The sequence below is a fragment of the Conger conger genome, chromosome 1 (assembly GCF_963514075.1).
Source record: "Conger conger chromosome 1, fConCon1.1, whole genome shotgun sequence".
Taxonomy (NCBI): Eukaryota; Metazoa; Chordata; class Actinopteri; order Anguilliformes; family Congridae; genus Conger; species Conger conger.
In genome coordinates this window covers 63,502,820-63,522,068 of record NC_083760.1, presented here as the reverse complement: position 1 = coordinate 63,522,068, position 19,249 = coordinate 63,502,820, and the positions used below count along the sequence as shown (strand labels likewise).

The 19,249-nt window shown below is 40.8% G+C and overlaps 1 protein-coding gene across 3 annotated transcripts in view; it reads right to left on the bottom strand.

Moving 5' to 3' along the window:
• Positions 1-19,249, bottom strand: part of atp2c1 (ATPase secretory pathway Ca2+ transporting 1) — a 40,034-nt gene that overhangs the window by 10,695 nt on the left and 10,090 nt on the right. Inside the window, exons 2-16 of one of the 3 annotated variants that reach the window (XM_061237706.1) lie at positions 18,243-18,339; positions 12,446-12,550; positions 11,914-12,030; positions 7,586-7,675; positions 7,392-7,427; positions 7,155-7,216; positions 6,536-6,644; positions 5,965-6,120; positions 5,443-5,511; positions 5,178-5,253; positions 4,668-4,734; positions 3,569-3,693; positions 1,196-1,293; positions 636-731; positions 445-534 (exon numbers count right to left, since the gene is read on the bottom strand). In XM_061237706.1, coding sequence (XP_061093690.1) covers positions 445-534; positions 636-731; positions 1,196-1,293; positions 3,569-3,693; positions 4,668-4,734; positions 5,178-5,253; positions 5,443-5,511; positions 5,965-6,120; positions 6,536-6,644; positions 7,155-7,216; positions 7,392-7,427; positions 7,586-7,675; positions 11,914-12,030; positions 12,446-12,514 — 1,260 coding nt within the window. In that variant the 5' untranslated portion in view covers positions 12,515-12,550; positions 18,243-18,339. Of the gene's footprint in view, positions 1-444; positions 535-635; positions 732-1,195; positions 1,294-3,568; positions 3,694-4,667; positions 4,735-5,177; positions 5,254-5,442; positions 5,512-5,964; positions 6,121-6,535; positions 6,645-7,154; positions 7,217-7,391; positions 7,428-7,585; positions 7,676-11,913; positions 12,031-12,445; positions 12,551-15,396; positions 15,694-18,242; positions 18,340-19,249 lie in introns of those variants that run through there. The other 2 variants (XM_061237699.1, XM_061237693.1) reach the window with 2 other exon arrangements.

Sequence of the window (19,249 nt, the reverse complement as noted above, 5' to 3'; positions counted from 1 at the left end):
GTGCCCCTGATAATACTGTCCATTTGTCACATGTCATATACAAAACGTAATCTGCAATTCTGGTTTCTATATCTTCAATTAGCATAGGATGAATTTCTCTAGCCATACAGTTTTTTAGGCTGCATCATTCTGGAGACTTGAGACTTGACTTGGACTCGTCCCTCAGAGACTTGAGACTAGACTCAGACTTGCATTTGAGGACTTGTGAATATGTCTGGGTTTCCCAGTGTCTAAATGTGCTGCACAAATAAACCATCAATTTCAGGTGAAGTCATGCTTTATTTGTACAGCACATTTAGACATAGGGCAACTGAAGGGTACAGGCCTACACATAAAAACATTAATAAAGAATGCACGCGTGTAGAATAAAATACATGGAATGTCCCTTCCTGCCAATGGCCACTGACAAAATTCTCTCCATGTGGCTGATCTTGCGCACATTACCTTCATGGCCAGGGCAATGAGTGCCCCTTCGGTGGGACGTCCCATGAGCGTGTGGTTCCTGATGACTGCGTCATTGCAGATGCAGCCAGCCTAGACAAACCCAAGACAAGGAGTTTGTGAATGGAATATCATTCTTTCGGCTGCTAATGTTTTTACCTCACATGGCCAGAGCAGCCAGTTTGCTCACTCACTTCTACTATTTTCGTGATGGATGAATTTGCGAAGCCGTGGACCACTTCTCCATCCAGCATAACCTCTCCGGCTCCGTTGTAGCCAACGCCTGTGACCTGTGAGGATGGAGCAATACCCGTACAGCTTTGCTGGCTAAACACATTTCTAAAGACACTTACTCTGACAATGTGACCGGCCTAATATTATGACGGGCCATTCAAAATGGTGAATGGGCGGCCTGTAGTGGTTAAGGTACAGGTACAGACTGGGACACGCAAGGTTGGTGGTTCAATCCCCGGTGTAGCTACTATAAGATCCTGTTGGGCCCTTGAGCAAGGCCCTTAACCCTGCATTGCTCAAAGGGAGGAGTGTCTCCTGCTTAGTCTACTCAACTGTACGTAGCTCTGGATAAGAGTGTCTGCCAAATTCCATTAATGTAATGTAACATTAATGAATGAGAGAAAAAAAAATCTCCCTTTAGACAGTGTTTTTGACAACACTTGTATAGATGCACTGAAAGCATGTTTTATAGTGAACAATGTGCCATTTCACCACAGTCTACACTTGCACTATATTATACCTCCACGTGCTGCCCGTCAGAGGTGAAGAGTTGAGTGACAGTCATCTCATTCTTGGTCAGGGTGCCGGTCTTGTCAGAGCAGATCACATTGCAGCATCCTGTGTGAACAAAGTGTTGAGCAATGAAAGAACCGCGGACAAGAGAGAGAACACATTACATTGCATTAATGTCATTGGGCAGATGCTCTCATCCAGAGCGTGATACAACAAAGTGCAAAGTGCATACCCATAACCCATAAGTGCGCTGTAAGACCCTAGAGGGAAGTACAATTTCAACTGCCAACAGTCCAACAAAGATAAGGACTAGGGTTTATTTCATCATCTAAAAAATAAAAAAATAAACAATATTTTTGGCATCCACTGCACTGCCCTTCCCCACCCACTCAAAAGACTGTATTTTATTAGAACACATACAGTTCGAGAAGTAGAGTTACAATACAAAACAGCCTAACAGAGACAAGGCAGGCCCTAAAGAGAACAACTGCAGCATAGAAACCGCACAAATACAATACCCTACTGTTTCATTACAATCCAAAGCACATGACAGACAGGACACAAGACTGAATTAACGCCAACCGGATGAATGCATTTTTTTTGTTGCAAAGACTGATGCACAGGCGCAACGGATTACCAAAAGTGTAGAGCACTTAACGACACCCAGATGATGGAAACTGAGAAGGTAACAACCGGCCAACGGAAGGAAACAGTTGATCAGGAGGTTGATCAAGATCAAGAGGCATCAGGCATTTACTCTGCAAGTATCTGTAGGATGTCACAATTACCACCAGACCACAAGACAGATTTGTGTGCATTCAGCACATGGGCTTTGTTAAAACCCAGGAGGTCCGTTCCAAAAAACATTGTAATCAGTCCCAGGGAGGGAAAAGCAGTAAGTTGTGCCATGTCATTGTCAATCAGCCCAGACCCGACACTCTCTGGAATACTGCGTATTGATCTTTTTTCCCAACCCAGAGAGCTTAAAGGTATAATTCCCATTCTGGAGTTAAAAAAATATATATAATTTCACTTTCATGGTTTTCTGTTTTTGATTGTGTGCGATGAGCGATACTATCGATACAGAAGTTTCTGCCCTGCCAACTTTAAGGGGCTTTCACCAGTTTGTGGTTTTAAGTATATAAAAACAACTTCAATTAACTCAAAAGCAGCTTGTACAACAGTGGTGTACATGGGTATATCACGTGAATATTTTTGAAATATTATATTATAAGGGCGGCGGCACGGATGGTGCAGTGGGTAGCACTGCCGCCTCACAGCAAGGAGGTCCTGGGTTCGAATCCCCGTCGGCCGGGGCCTCTCTGTGCAGAGTTTGCATGTTCTCCCTGTGTCTGCGTGGGTTTCCTCCAGGTACTCCGGTTTCCTCCCACAGTCCAAAGACATGCAGGTTAGGCTGATTGGAGAGTCTAAATTGCCCGTAGGTATGAGTGTGTGAGTGAATGGTGTGTGTGCCCTGCGATGGACTGGCGACCTGTCCAGGGTGTATTCCTGCATTTCGCCCAATGTATGCTGGGATAGGCCCCAGCCCCCTGTGACCCTGTTCAGGATAAGCGGGTTTGGATAATGAATGAATGAATGAATATTATAAGGGCGGCCTGTAGCGTAGTGGTTAAGGTACATGACTGGGACACACAAGGTTGGTGGTTTGATCCCCAGTGGAGCCACGATAAGATCTGCACAGCCGTTGGGCCCTTGAGCAAGGCCCTTAACCCTGCATTGCTCCAGGGGAGGATTGTCTCCTGCTTAGTCTAATCAACTGTATGTTGCTCTGGATAAGAGTGTCTGCCAAATGCCAAGAATGTAATATTCCATTTTTCCCACTTTTAACCTGAGACTACTATGCCCAAGGAACAAAACCCAACATGAAACAAAGCGATATATTAATGTTAATAGTTGAATACTATAAGCAAAGCCATTTTATCTTAGTCACAATACTAACCACTATAAAGCCAACAATTCATCATAAGATTCTATATCTAATCTATCCTTCAACGCACACAAAACCTTCTGGGTCAATCAAAATGAAACTGAACTTGCTTTAAATTGCCAATTCAAATGTTAAGACATAAACATTAAAGAAACATCAGCCATAAGCCATAATAATGAGAACATTCCGTGGTGCCCTTGTCCATCAAAACCATGGCAACAAATGACAAAATGTGCATAATTAGACAAAAGACGACAATCATTAACGACGCTATCTTGGGCCCTTGAAAAAATACGAACGACCTTACTCTTTATGACTGGGGACATAAATACACACAGAAATAGAAATTCTAAATACTAATCTCAGAAAGAATGGATTTCACAGATTAGTATTCAAGAGTCCGTGAGCAAAGTAGAGCATGAGTCAGCATACCCAGTGTTTCAACGATGGGGAGCTTCTTGACAATGGCACGTTTCTTGACCATCCTCATAACACCCAGGGCCAATGTGACGGTCACCACAATGGGGAGTCCTTCTGGGATGGCTGCCACCGCCAGGCTGTTTGGAGTGTGGAGATTACTGAAACATTACACTCATACCCTATGGTACCAGCACCCACAACACATTCACATAACCAATACCATACAGCCCAGAGATGACCGAAACATTACACTCATACTCTACTGTATCAACACTCACAATACATTCAGATCACTAATACCATAAAGCCCAGAGATTACTGAAACATTACACTCATACCCTACTGTATCAACACTCACAATACATTCACATGACTAATATCATACAGCCCAGAGATTACTGAAACATTACACAGATACCCAACCGCACCCACAACACATTCATGCAACTCATATTTCAAAGGGTGCCTATGAATGGCATTTGAACAAAGCCAACAACTATTGGATCAACCTTGATATGACAAGTGAAACAAACATGCTGTTCTAGTTATTTTGTATTGTAATGAATGCAAGAAACCCATTGGAAACCCACTCACACATGATCATGATTCATTATATGCAATAACTGACCATGGGTTTATTAGCACAACACATCTCCAGAAGAATGCAGGGGTGATAAACTACATAGGTCCGTAATTATGAAACGGACAAGTGAGGCTACAGGTGATATCAAATCTGCATTCAAGTCCAGTCTCTGAAGGGTTAACATCCAACAGTTCCTCTAAAGCAATCAAAACAAATCCTGAAAAACAACTCTTAGAGCTGGAATCGCTGGTTAAATTGGTAAATTGGTTCTGTTACGCATGTAATTATCCAAATCGAGTTAAGTGCACAAGCGAGAGGGGAACTCTGCGACCAGAGTTTGGCCATTATTTACATCAGTATATTGATTATTTCAGGAATGATTTTTAATGCTAAGTCAAAGCCAATCCTACTGCTGCTCTATTAATGAACACACATTTTAAAAGCCTAGTAATGTTCTGTTTGCACTATGTCAAACAAGATTGTACATTTGAAAAGAGTGAAAATCTTGTACAATTTTGAACATCTTACCTGACACCAATGGTGAACATGTCTAATATATGCTTTCCCTGAAGCCACCCAACCAGCATGATGACTCCTGAAACAGCCAAGGAGACCACGTCAGGCCAAAAGGTCAAGCAGTGTGAACCGAGCATGAACTTTTATCAGTGTCTGCCAAAAATAGCCTAAAAATCACCATCAGCCTGAAGATGGGATTCTCGCTGATATAACGGCCTGATATGATGACACAGCACAGAGGCACCAGAGGGGCCACACCTTTTTCCTTCCTAAGTTGACCTCTGTGTTCATCTACTTCTCCTATGAATGTGGAGACTTGGTGGAATTTCTGCTAAAACGTAAACCAGGGCAACCATCGGCACTGCCCGATATGGACAGTCAAATATTAGTTATTTATATCTGCCCCAAATTTTCCATATTTTTATTGTGATTAAATAACTAGCCAACTATACACATACAAATAGACACATATAAAGTGCAATGTTCATATAATTTAAACAGTCTTAGCACATGAAAATTTACCTATGATTCCAAAAGAATAGAGGGACAGCTGCTTTCCAAGAAGATCCATGCTCTTTTGTAACGGGGTTTTTGGGGCCTATTAAATAACAGAAAAACACAATTACAAACAATGATACAACATACATATGAGTCTTTTGAATAAGGCAAGATGAAATGAAAAAGTTCTTGTCACATAAGTCAATGTTATACATATCAGTTTAATGTCACAATATAAACTCCTGAACATACACACAAGCTGCAATTCTTTTAAAAACCAACAACAGACCTCTTCAGCTTGCATCATCTTGAAGACCTCTCCAAATTCTGAGTTTTCTCCTGTTCCAATAACAATTCCCTACAAAAAATACAACACAACAAAACATTAGAGGTCAACTTACTCGAATGGATGGCAAGAAATTTACCATTGATTCATATCTCCCTACCACAGGCACCTTTTCTTTTAGTTCCATCAAGCATTCTGCCAAAATGATAAAAATGCTAATGTTATCTGCAGAGAGAGGTGGTGGAACAGAGGCTTACAGGCTGGCATTAGCCTGTACTATCTGTTACAGTATCAATACGGACTATGCTGAAGATGTAAGTGGATTCTTAAGCATGCCATTGAATCCTATAAATAGGACAACATTACACTATCTTCCTTTCAGCACAGTTCTTGGAGAAAAATGTACTCAACACGGTTGTATGACTAAAAAGTTAAGAAATGTACTTTATCAAGTTTTCCTGAATATTCTAGAGACTTCCATCGGTTAAGAAAGTTATGTCCGCTGTTTTGGGGTGGGGGTGGTACCTTGGCTTTCCCACAGCGCACCAGCGTTCCCATGAAGGCCACATTGCTGCGGGAGGTGATGTCCCCGTTTGTGGCCGCTGGCTGGGGAGCGGAGGACTTGGGGCATGGGGCGGTCTCTCCTGTTAGGCTCGACTCGTCTATTGACAGGTCTGCCGCCTGAGAGGGGTGCGTTGGAAGAGGGAACAGTTTCACTTTGAGGAAGGTCACTTTCACCTGAGGCTAATACCAAAGTCTATTTTCGGAAAAGATTTCTCCAGAGAGATTGAAGCTAGTCAAATTTCTCTAAAAATCCTCTGTTTGAAAGAAAAAACAAAGCAGCTACTGGGATATGGCATATGGTAAACTAGCTATTCTGCATGCACACTACATTACTGGAGCACAAAAAAAAAAAAACGTCACCAGAAACTGCATCACCACTATGCATTTTAAAAATCTTTGTCATTATTTCAATGGCTACAGTTTTAGACAGACAACGGTCTAAAATGTCCTTAAAAAAGACATCAGAATGATAGGTTGTACTGAGTTAGTGGGTAAAAGTCCAGGAGGTTGAGCCATAGTGGGGAGAATGTACCTCAAAGAGACGCAGGTCTGCTGGGACCCTCTCTCCCACAGACATGCACACTGTGTCCCCTGGGACCAGCTCACGTGCCAGTAGGTGTTCCAGGTGTCCCTCCCGTACACTGAAAATGCACATAGAGGTGTGGGGGGTGTTGGCAGCAAACACTGTTTACAGCAGAGATTGAAAAGAGGGGGGTGGATACAAAATCTGTGCGATGGACTGTTCATGCTATGGCAAAATACAGGCAGTGTGTAGTACCTGGAGTTAATACCTATGCCCATGGTAAAACAGAAATGTTGATTAACATGTATTTGGGGAAAACATTTTATTAACTAAAAATAGCCTGAGAGAGAGAAAGATTGAAAGAGAAAAAGAGACTAAGAACAGACTGAGAGTGAGAGGGGAGATGGAGAGAAAGAGCGAGAAAGAGAAAGAGAAACATATTGGCCTGGCTGTATCTGAAGTGAGAATAAAGAGCTCTGGGTCTGGAGCAATTGGGGGTTATGGGTCTTACTCAGTGACACTTCGAAACACCCAGGGAGGGATCGACCCGGCAACCCTCCGACTGCCAACCAACTGCTCTTACCTCCAGAGCCAATGTCGCCCCAGTGGCGGAGATGGACATACTCACCAGTGGCATTCAGGAGGCACCAGTTTCCCCAGCTCCTCCAGGGATTTCTCTGAGCGATACTCCTGACAAAGCAGAGTGAGCACAGCTGAGGCCTCCAGCGGAGCAGGAAAACTCACAGATTCATTTCCCCTCAGAGACCGTTTTCTCACTTCAGAACAAGTGCTTATCCAAAGAATAATCTCTCTTTTTATACTGACACCATCACGAATTCTATTTGAAATGGGGAAAGGACCTTACCTGAACAAAGGCGACTGTAACAACAATAATAATGGCCTGTCGGGGAGGAAAGGAAAATAAAGATGGGCAAGTCAGTCAGAAACACGCGGAAGTACGTGAAGTAAAATGACATTACATTACATTAATGGCATTTGGCAGACGCCCTTATCCAGAGCGACGTACAACAAAATAAAGGTAAGAGATGTGACCCTTACCACGGTGATGCTGACGGCATCGTCAAACTGTCGCATCAGCACACTGATGACGGCCGAGGCCAGCAGTAACATGATGAGGGGGTCTTTAAACTGTACGAAACACAGGACAGCAGTAACATGATGAGGGGATTGTTAAACTGTACAAAACAGCATTAGAGAGGACAGTGTCTCATGCAGTCTTTTAACGGCACACCAGCCCCAATGTCTATTGCACTGATGTTTATACTGTGGTGAGATAGGAGTGCCAATGGCGGAAAATCACCTGGCACATTAACTACAGCTGTGGAAATGATCAACGTGCTCAGATGGTAAATCTGATTCAAAGGTCTGTGCCCAAGGTGGAAGTTCAGACTACAGATGACTTTTTTGACAAGAGCGGAGCTTCATTAACTCTAATGAACCAGGCTTGTAGTGTGATAGTGATCTTATGTCCTGCTACAAAAAGCTAATTCCATTTCATGAATTAACCAAAGCCTTTCTACTTCAAATTTGTCATTATAAACATAACATAACACGCCAAATAATCCCAGCAAAGGTAATGAAGATTTGGGCCATTCTAGGATTACAGAATGTCCTGAATTTATTCAATTCAATTGTAGCCCCAGAGAAACAGCAACACAAACCCAAAAACACTAAAAAGGCTGCAATGCACAGTCATCTTCCATTTTTCCTATTTTGCTAGATGGCACAAAGTGACACCCAAGAGACAAACCCTGCTCCTCTAAACAAAATGATGTTGGTTCTCTTCACAAGCTGCAATTAAAGCTATGAAGGGACCCAAAGCAGTGTATCATATTCTACTATGAACTGCACACTCAGAAGTGCTAATTTGCACAGGGAATTGATGTACTAAGATTTTTAAGTCTATGGCAACCAGTAATTAGTGCAAAAATTCTCAGAAATGCAACAATTTCCCAAAATAGTAAGTGCATAGCATTTAGCTGATTAAGACAAAAACATTCCGATATCAGCTTGGTATTGTAAAGCCATGGTTGGTCATCATGAAACAGGACCTTAAAAGCAATAACTGCTCATCTCAATCACATTTCCCCCAAACACTACTTTATGAATTGTGAGGGTTGTGTGCAAAAACAATTTCTGAAATCACTCACACAACAGATTCAAACCACTAAGTTACACTGGCAGAAAAATTGTATAATAACGGGAACTCAAAAGAGAAAGAAATTCCAAGAATGTCCTACATTTACAACAAAAGCTTAGTAACAAGAGTATGCATTTATATATTATATATTAATAGCCTGGGGGAACTGAGTGCAACACTAAATTGTATGGCTCTTCACCAGAGCTCAACTGCACTTCATATATAAAAATAAAAAAAGACTAATAATTTTGTGCTTAAATCAGGAACAAGCCTTGAATTCAGAGATGTATTTGCTGGGCAGCAGAAGCAGTAGAAATAAGGGAGGCAGATCAGAGGGGGTGGGGCTTAATCCTGTGTGCTACTTTCACACTGCTAAAAATACTGCTGAGAATTGAACAAAGGAATAAATCTGTTATTCCATCTCTGCTGCTGAACAGGCTGGACATTCTTGACTGACATGATCAAGAGCTGAGGAAGAAGACTCACACACACACACGCACACGCACACGCACACGCACACAGGCTGAGAAGAAGCGCATACAGCCCAGGTGCCACAGCAGCAAGACGCATGCTAGGCCAGGCTCGAAACAACGTCCCCCAACAGCCTTTCCAATTTGCACTGCATAGAGAATGCAAGTGCACAGAGCTTCCAATCATAACTGAAATGACCTCTTCTGCCAGCCTTTTTGAATAAGGAGAAACACTATTTTAAGAACACTGGCAGTTTGGTTTGAAATGGTGTTTGAAGTGTAAACTTCTCTGAATCACATGAATATTTTGTGTCTGAAATCAGAAACTCACCAAAGAAAAATAACAGTCAAAGAGTCCCAGAAGATGATTTCTAATAATTTCTCTTCACACGGTCATTTTTGAACAAACTTCCCTGCAATTCACTTGAACCAGGAACCAGCTCTGTCTTTTGATCTTATAGCCAAATAAAATGACCAAGTTCTATGACTAATTGTTAAGGATTAACTATTTTCATCAGTATTTATTGCTAATAATCAGAATTTAGAGGCATTAGAGCCATTGTGTTGGGTGTAAGTTATACTGTATGTTGTTAGAAATGCAGGCATACAGAGCACTGCAGAGGACCAGGAATACTTTGCGAGTGACTGGATTAATCACATTTCTGAAAGCAGTAATGTGACATCTTGTCTCACCAACAAGTTTAAGTTAAAACTGGCAAAACCGGATAAAGGGTTCAAGTTTGAGCAAGTGTGTAAGAGACTACTGAGCATGTGGTAGTTGCCTAACAGTTACCGCATGCCATCATAATGTTGGCACTTTCATTTTCAAGCTTACCGGCTCAACAAAAATTGAGAGGGACAAAAGCATACTTTGTTTAACTTGCTAGCTAGTTCGACATCCGTTTCACACAGGTGGACATTCGGTCAAACTAGAGACCACACCAAGTCATTCGTTGGGTATACGGGCAGACTTGGGGTTTGGGGTTAGGTCATCACCTAACCCCAAATACCTAGCCAGCGGGACAAAAGCTGCCAGCCTCTGAAGTCAACGAAGCAGCCACCGAAGTCAGCTGCCCCCCTCCCAGTGGAGTAAAGCCTACATTTACCCATGATGCAGGGCACTGCTACCCTACAGTCACTGAGGATCACCACAGGTCCAGGATAGTGCATTCCTCCCAAAGTCTGCTCATAGCGTTGTTCAGCCATTAAAGAGGCAGAAGGCCCCAATAAGCCAGGTTTGTCGTGGCTTGTCTTCCAATAAGGAAGAGAAATCAAATTCCTTTGTTCCATCTTTTTTACATGACATTACATTACATGGCATTTAGCAGACGCTCTTATCTAGAGCGACGTACAACGAAGTGCAGATCAAACACAAGTATAAGTGCGAAGAGGACCTGAGAGGACAGTACAGTTCTGAGTCCTAGTGTAAACATACAGATAATCAGAATCCTTGAAGAGTACAATCAACTTCCAAACTAGCATACCACAGTTGGAAGCTACAATACAACAGCCAATAAAAAACAACAATATCTATACAAGTAACAATATCAATACAATCTACACATAAGTGCCATTACAGTCTAAGGCTAATCATGGTGGTGAGTTAGGGAGGGAAAGGTGTAGCCTGAAGAGATGAGTCTTCAGTCTGTGCTTCAAGGAGGTCAGAGACTCTGCTGTTCTGACATCCACCGGAAGGTCATTCCATCACCGTGGGACCAGGACAGACAGCAGTCGTGAGCGTGATGATCTTTTTCTAATCATTCATTTTGGCTTTTTTTTAATGCATTCACTTTTTTGCAGTTTGAGACAACAGATTGAGTATATATCCTTTGCTAAAGAACCATACAGCAGGGTATAATTTTACGAAATGAAGTCAGGGGAATTAGTAATAGAAACTTAACTCTAAGTAAGTATACTGTAAAGCCCGCACAGTACATATGTAATTAAATTACATTCCTTTTCACTGTGGTTTCTAACGTCATAAGTGTGTCTAATCCAATAACAGCCGAAAAACCAGAACCACCAATTAAAATGTTTTTTTCATAGCATTATGTTAACAACAGGACAATGCAATTCTTAAGCTTTTAACAGGCAGCTCAACATGTTGATTCCAGTGGGAAGCCTCCATCAGGTAAGAGCAGTAGAATGACACTACTGGGCTGCTGAGATGAGCAGCATAGAGTAGTGGTACTACTGATCGGATAATTGTGTACGGTCTGTGACATTGATTCTTAAATTCATCACTCACAGCTTCTTGTTTATGCCCTGGGACGCACACTAAAACAGGAGCAAATATGTCTCAAAAACGGTTGCAAAACATTGCAAACAATTTAGAGTGAATGTAAAAAATGTTGACCTTTTGGAAAAAAATGTCGGAGAACACTACACTTCTTCACTATTTTTGAGTTTCGTCCAGACATTTTGCTTCTATTTCTGTACAAGAATGCCATTGTATGTTTAGTCTATCTGGCTCAAATATCCTGCCTCCAAGGCAAACATTTATAGAAGATTCATCAGTAACCTGCTGTTGTCACATAGTACACTGTACACGGTATGCAAATAATTATCCCCGTTTCCTTATTGTCACATTGGCAAAGTCGGACCCCTCTTTACCAAGTCAGACCCACCCCCAGACAGGTGTGCCCAGGTACATCGACTGGAGAAGGCCCGGTTTTAACAAAGGAAACTCACGAAAAGCTGGGTTCTCAAGCCAGACTAAAATGAGTTTTTGAGCAAGACCTCAAATCCATGTTCACCTGGGAAATATACTTCCTCCAGAGGGGCTCGTCTTCGCTGATATCAAACTCATTCCAGCCATGGTAGGCACGGCGATGGGCCACTTCGCTGTGGGTTAGGCCGTACTGCAGGTCTGCCTGGAGGAGAGCAAGAACATCAATGAAGCGCAGCAACGCGCCCTGACTATGACAGCACTCATCACTCAACAAGGTCTGTAAAAAGAACAGATGGATGCGTTTGTGTGTCTTTGTAAGACGACCCGGACTGAAAATCGTGTATATGCGATTTTGTGCAGCCGGTGTACAAGATAAGGCTTATTTGTCAAATTTCAGGAAATGAATTGTTACTTGCACAGCTTTTAATCTTTATTTAAAAAACAAACAATATAATATGTCCTCCAGTGTTATCCCATTATAAAGCTGCACAGAAGGAATACAGAATTTACTCGGACATTAAAGGTATCACACATAAATGACAGCGACAATCTCAATACATTTTCCCTCAATACATATTATTTTAAGGGGTGTTATTTTGTAGGCATTGGACTTTTACCTGCAATAAACATGCAACTTCGTTCACTGGTAATTCACTGGCTTTTCTCGATGTTAGTACTGGGACCATTGTCTCATCTTCACAGTGGGGTAGATTTTCAGCAAGCTGGAACAGAACAAATAGACACGAGATGAGAATGAGAACAAAATGAGATTTTTTTTTACCTTCTATATCAGCCATGGCAACGGAGTGTCCCCACAGGGATACAAGCTCGGGTGGGGCGAAACTCAGAAAATCGGTCAACAGTTGCAGTGCCAACAATTGCCCCTTTCCCATTGCACAAAACAGTTCAAGTACCATCTGTACCTGGGACGACCAGGAACCATGTAAGTCCCCAGAATGCATTGTGGTTTCTGTTATCACTGAACTTCGAGAACCATGACAGTGTGAATTTGGGAGGAAGTGACAAAAAAAAAATCTTTTTAATTCCTGAAAAAGTTAACTTTTTCTCCCCCGGAAGCATTTCACTGAAGTTGGGAGATGTGTTACTGTATCAAGTACGATTAAAGACGTAAAGAAGTAACGAAACCTACAGCCACCTCTCAGAGATAGCTCTTATTGCACTATATGGGTGCAACGAATAATCCACGTAGTGGACTAAAATCGGTTACCAAATTAGTCACCAACTAATTTAATTGTCGATTAGTTGGCGACATCATCGCATGTGTTTTTCGCGCTGACTTGGAACGCTCTGACTCATGCTCTGACTTGTAGGCATTACCGCTTACTGGAATGAAGTGAACAACAGCACGATGGCAACACCTTCACTACCAAAAACCACCATGAAGAGGTTTATTTCCTTAGAACTGGAGTGGTTTATTCCACTTATCCCACAGCTACTCACCAAATAAATTATTCTGCACTCACTCATTTTAAATTCATATTTTATTATTTTGAGAAAATAGTATTACAGTTATATATGTGCACATCCGCAGAATATAGAATATAGCTAGAAACTTGTTACCTAAAGGGAATTTTGCTAATAGCAATTAGCAATTTGTTAATGATTTGTCCAGGCATAGGCTAGCGCTTGGTCTCGCCAAGACTACTTTCTACTAGACCACAGGTGTCAAACTCCAGTCCTGGAGGGCCGTAGTGTCTGCTGGTTTTTGGGGTGTTCTGGGTTCATTCAAGTCATTGACTGGTTAAAGTATCCACACACCTTGTTCTCAAGGCCTTAATTGGCCTTAATTGGCAGCTGATTGAAAGGAAACCACAAAAACCCGCAGACACTGCGGCCCCCTGGGGATTCAGTTTGACACCCCTGTACTAGACTGTCCGGAAGGTTATGTCATAATAATTATAGTAACCATACGTGCTAAAAAGATAAAAGGTTTTGGAGAATACTTTCTTTTTAGATGGCAATATAATTTTGTTGACAGGTAATGCGTTATGTTGTTTCTGCTAGATAACGTTGACCAAATTGATGCTGTTATGCTCAGTTGCTGAATGAGCTTGCATACTAATTTCACGGTGATAAAGGGGTACTTTCACATTCATTGGGAAATAATGCACACCCTTCCAGCCAATCCAACAAGTATTTAACCAAGCCGCGGTATAATAACCTATTATTCACAACGACCTTGTTCACAAAAACTCTTGAATGAAGTATTCATCTCCAATGTTTTTATTGTTAGTTGAAGTTGTTTAGCACATGCCTAAAACAACCTCAAGCTCAATTTAAAAGCTGACGTATAATGGCTCTTATTTAGCAAACGGATAGATCCGGTCCATTGTCTCTATTGGTCAGTTTGCGTTCCAGTCGTGCCAATATCCACGATATACGCACGGCTAAATGGAATGTTCACACATCTTTTAATGTATAATCGAAATGAACATAACTTGAAGTTATCATCAGTGGGGGAAACATTCTTGCTAGCTGATGCTCGCAATACCGTTGCTTAGCAACCAATAAAGTACTGTTCAGCGGAAGAATACATTTACCATAAAACATAGTTCCATTTTAAAAAATCACAATTTTAAAGTTTGTCTCGTCTTTCTTTAGTGAAATTTCGAACCTGTTGTATATCGTGGATATTGGCACAGCTAGGGGGTGTAACCTAACCAATATCCACGATATACCACGGGTTCTCGTTCCCTAACGCTTAACTGAGTAATTGTGTGATTCATAATCCGATAATCGATAGAAGACACTAGAAGGCACAGAAGACAATAATCCCTAGAAGGCATAATGAGCTTCGCAGGCAGGCTTGGCAACATAATAATAATAATAATAATAATAATAATAATCATACAATGTATTCTTACTGTTTATTAACTTGATCTTGCAGCCATTATATTAACTTTAAATTATCTTTCCATTAAATTATGTAAAAATACATGTATTATTGGCACCCCTAAAAATTCTTAGAAACAACATCGAATAGTACATTCATATTTTACTTTCTTCAATTCAAACTCTTAAGTGGTAATCCATGATTTATCTCTTTGCTGTAAAAACAAGGTGACACAAATGCCAAATTCCTTCATCCACGGGGAAGGTTAAAGAACATACAAATGACATGAGACAAGGCTGTGACCATGGAAAACCATGGCAAAAAAGACAAGGCTGTGACCATGGTAAATCTGACAAGGCTGTGACCATGGTAAATCAGACAAGGCTGTGACCATGGTAAAATAGACGATGTCAATCAAAAAGCTAAAGGCCTGAAAATACCCATATTCACTGATAATGAAGACATTTAAAACCACAGAAGCTGTACATTTACAACACACTCTTGATGCCTGGAGGCTCAATCTAGGTAGTGGTTGGATCTTCCACCAGAACAATATCAAACAGATTGCTTCAAATCCACAAAAATCTATCCGTTTTTTATTTCTTTTTTATTTTACTTTGATCAAAATTTTATTCAGAACTGCGGTTTGTTAAAAACATCAAAAAACAAGGGAGTGCATTTCTTACAGGTTGTAACCGCAAGAGACAGACTTACTGAGGGCTCCATGCTGAGTGTGGTGATTTCCAGCTTTGAGTCTGCCAGCCAGGTGAAACCAAGAGAGATTTAGTAGATTTAGTAAAAAGTTAAAAGACTATAAATGAAGTCGTTCAATTATGCCCGTATCATTTGAGGGTTACTTCAAAGCATGTCTTCATTTGTAAAGCCACATATGCCTCCTCAACTGAGGTATGTAGTCTCACATGAGCGTCAAATCGGCCCAAGTTTGTAGGGACTGAGTAATACCGGTTTGGCTACATTTCCTACAAAACTAGAGTGTAACTCACAGGCGGAAAGGATACTAGAATTATAAGCATGGGGCAGGACTGGTGTTCAGCACTGAAACGCAAGAGTAAAATGCCAACGTTGATCACGCGTCTGTATATCCGTATATGAGCACTGCCATAAACCAACCTACTACGCACCCTTGTATTTGCATTTCAATAAACAGTATTAGCTTAAGCAGGTTTCAACCCTATTCAAACATTTGGCCACGATGACAAAAACAAACAATGATTCCTTTTTCAGAGGAAGCTTGTTTCATAAGAAGGCAACTTCTTTCTGCATTCCAACATGGATCTCAAGCAAATAACCAAAGATATATCACAAGTCATCATGACTGCTTCGACCATCTCAAAACATTCACAAACACCTGTGACCTCATCGCCCTGATATGAAGTTACAAAGCAGACAATGAGGGGAGGCAGCGAGGAACCCACTTCATTCAGGCGAGCTTTCATCGGCGGACTCAAAAACAGAATTCCCTGGAGTCATTGCAGCTAATAGAACAACCTTAGCTCAAGAGACATTCCTTACAAATGATGACTTGTACTCGCACTTGTACTTGTGTTTGATCTGCACTTCGTTGTACGTCGCTCTGGATAAGAGCATCTGTTAAATGCCATGTAATGTAATGAGCCTGAAAACTATAAAAACAGTGTGTGCCTTATTGTGTGACAGAAAGAAAAAAAGATTTAAAGTTGAAGAACTGAGAGTAGAGTGGGCCAGAGACAGCAGCCTCGACTGCAATCGATAGTTGTCAATCAGCTCTCCAAACTATACCCTTTTCAACTTGAGGTGTCACCACTACAACAGCATTAGAGGAAAACCAGGTGGGTTATTTTTGTGTTTACTCAGGGTCCCTTTGTCTAATATTACATATTGTCTAAAGATTTGAAACCATTCAGTGTTACAAATATGCAATAATAGAGAATATCAGGAAGGGGGCAAATACAGTGCCGTGAAAAAGTAACATACAACGACAACAAAGGAAAGAAAAGTAGCATACAAGATCATTGTTCTTTTTGGTACATGTCCATATAAAAGAACAATTCATCTAGTCATGTAGACCTTCAGAGACTGGTAAAGATGAAGAGCCATGACCTTCATGAAAATGGCACATAAAACCTGCACAAACACTTGGACACGCCTTAGTCAGGGATACATGCACTCCTCTCTTTCATCTCCTACAGTGATGAAAGGGCAACTAAATGCATTATAACCACACATTACCACAGCGGAATGCATGAGAGCATCGTTTAACACACAATGAGTCAAACCTCTAAGTGCTGGAGGCTACACGGAGTGTATATCATGTTGACCCCAAAACAGAGCCAAGAGTCATTATAATGTAGATATCTGATTTGTGTAACTTTTCACCAAAGTTAGATTATAACCATCTACACCATCTCCAGAGAATTTGGACTTGGATATTTGAGTAATGGCAGAGATATCATTACTTATCTGAAGTAGTATAAGACTGCTTTGTATCACTACTTCCTGGTTGCCAACCATCCCTTTACATGGGAGTTATGCGTAAAGACAGAAAGGTCAACAAGTAGCACAAATTACCCGGGAGAAAGGAAAACTAGGGCTGGAATTATATTCAAGGGCCAAAGTTGATAATCCCTGATCTATTTGGTATGTATCGATGTAACCCAAAAAAATGGAAATATGGAAAACAGATGTAAAATAAAAACATTTTTATAGCTAGCAAAACTAATTAATTAAATATGTTAAAACAGAATGATTTAAAGTAGTGCCATTGGTACATTGTTTGGGGAGAACATTGTGTATTTTTGCACTCATGTTTCCTTGTTTATATGGGAAACATGTTGGTAAATTTGTTGTTAATATGCCCCAGGGCCACAATACAGTGAATGTTTTGTGCTGTGACCATTTCCTTTGCAAAGCTGACCACAAATATTCAAATAAAAACATCATGCATATTATGCCAAGTCTTCAGTCATTTGTATGTAACATTTAGCCTGTTGTGCCCAACCCTAAGAGGGTGTAAAGTAAAGGGTTTAAATCATGGTGGTTCTTTTGCTCTGGAACATACATATCTTCCCAATCACTCCCCCACAGCAGTAGTGGGTGTCACAGGAAACTGACAAATGTCCAAGCAGGTTTATCTGCATTGTTAAATGACAAAAACTTTGACTAAAAGTAAAAGTAAAACTCAAACAAAACCACACCAAATTAGGAGCTTTACACACACTTAACAATTTCAATATCTTTGAAGTTTTCATCCGATTGCCCGATTCAATGTGGATTTAAAATGTAAAACCATATGGGCTGAGTAGCTTTAAAATGTAAAACCATATGGGTTCAGTGAGACTTGCACACATATTCCATCCTGAATTGACAAAATCAGATTTGCGCTAAACTCCTCAGGGACATTCAGCAGATAATCATCTTCTGAACTTCAGCCTGCAAGTCACTGCCTCAGCTGTTGTACGAAGTGTGAACTAAGCCTATTATAATAGAGTCAAGATAAAGAGCCCAGGACACTATGACCCCTTTTGTCCCACAAACGTTTGCATTTCATAGGACACACTAACCTTCTTAGACAGCCTCCCTCAGGCAATGTAGGTCAGTGAGGAATGGCCAGATATACAGTAACATGGATCAATGTTGATCGTTTAATGTGCTGTTCCACTGAAAAAAAATCAAATTTTCTGTCAGATTTACTATTTTTGGTTTACTGCTGCAAAACATCCTATTCAACTTTTGGGATAATACGCCATGATTACACCTTGTGTATGGTGAAATTAGTATAATTATCTATCTTAGCATTTCTATGTTTGGAGTCAATTTTCTCAAAACCAGATTTTGGACGATATTGCAGGACTTTTTCTCTGTGCATAATCATCCTATCATCCTGAAACTTTGCAAACTGTTGGAGTGTTTTGATTTATTTTCTTGTTATAAGCTTTAGGGGTGGGTACAGCATCACAAATCTCACTGTTAGATTCTGAAATTTCATAATTTATGCAAGTATGCAGTATGCAAATTAGTCCAAACCTCATGATAATATGCACCTCTGAAATAATCTGGAAGACCAAATATGCATTTTTGGTGGAACATTACCTCAAAGAGAGGATAGCTTGTTTGATAACAGATCTCATCACTTTTTGGTTGATGGCTCATCGTCTAATTCAATGTGTACGAGGAAATTGCTTTTAGAATATCTTAATGGTAAGGTTTCCTTAACAGATGGCAAAATCCAGCAGCTGCTGCTGGTGATGATGGCAGCGGGTGGTGTCTTAGCTGCAGTGAGCTATTTCGCCACATTAACCTTTCCGGTTATTTTTAGAGATAATACCATTTCACAGGAATGTGGCTTGTTCAGTGGGAACTCCCTTTATTGTGTTTAAAGTACGTGACAAGAAACAAAGCAACAAGAAAAACTGTCAAAACAAGAAAAAGGATATCATTTTGAAAGGACAAGCCCTACTTTTGGAGCCACAGCACCCAAACATGCTTATGTTCTTAATATGGCCAAGTTGATGCAAAGCAGTGTTCCAAACCACAGAAACCTACTAGGAGCAAGGTGTGCTTTTAATTT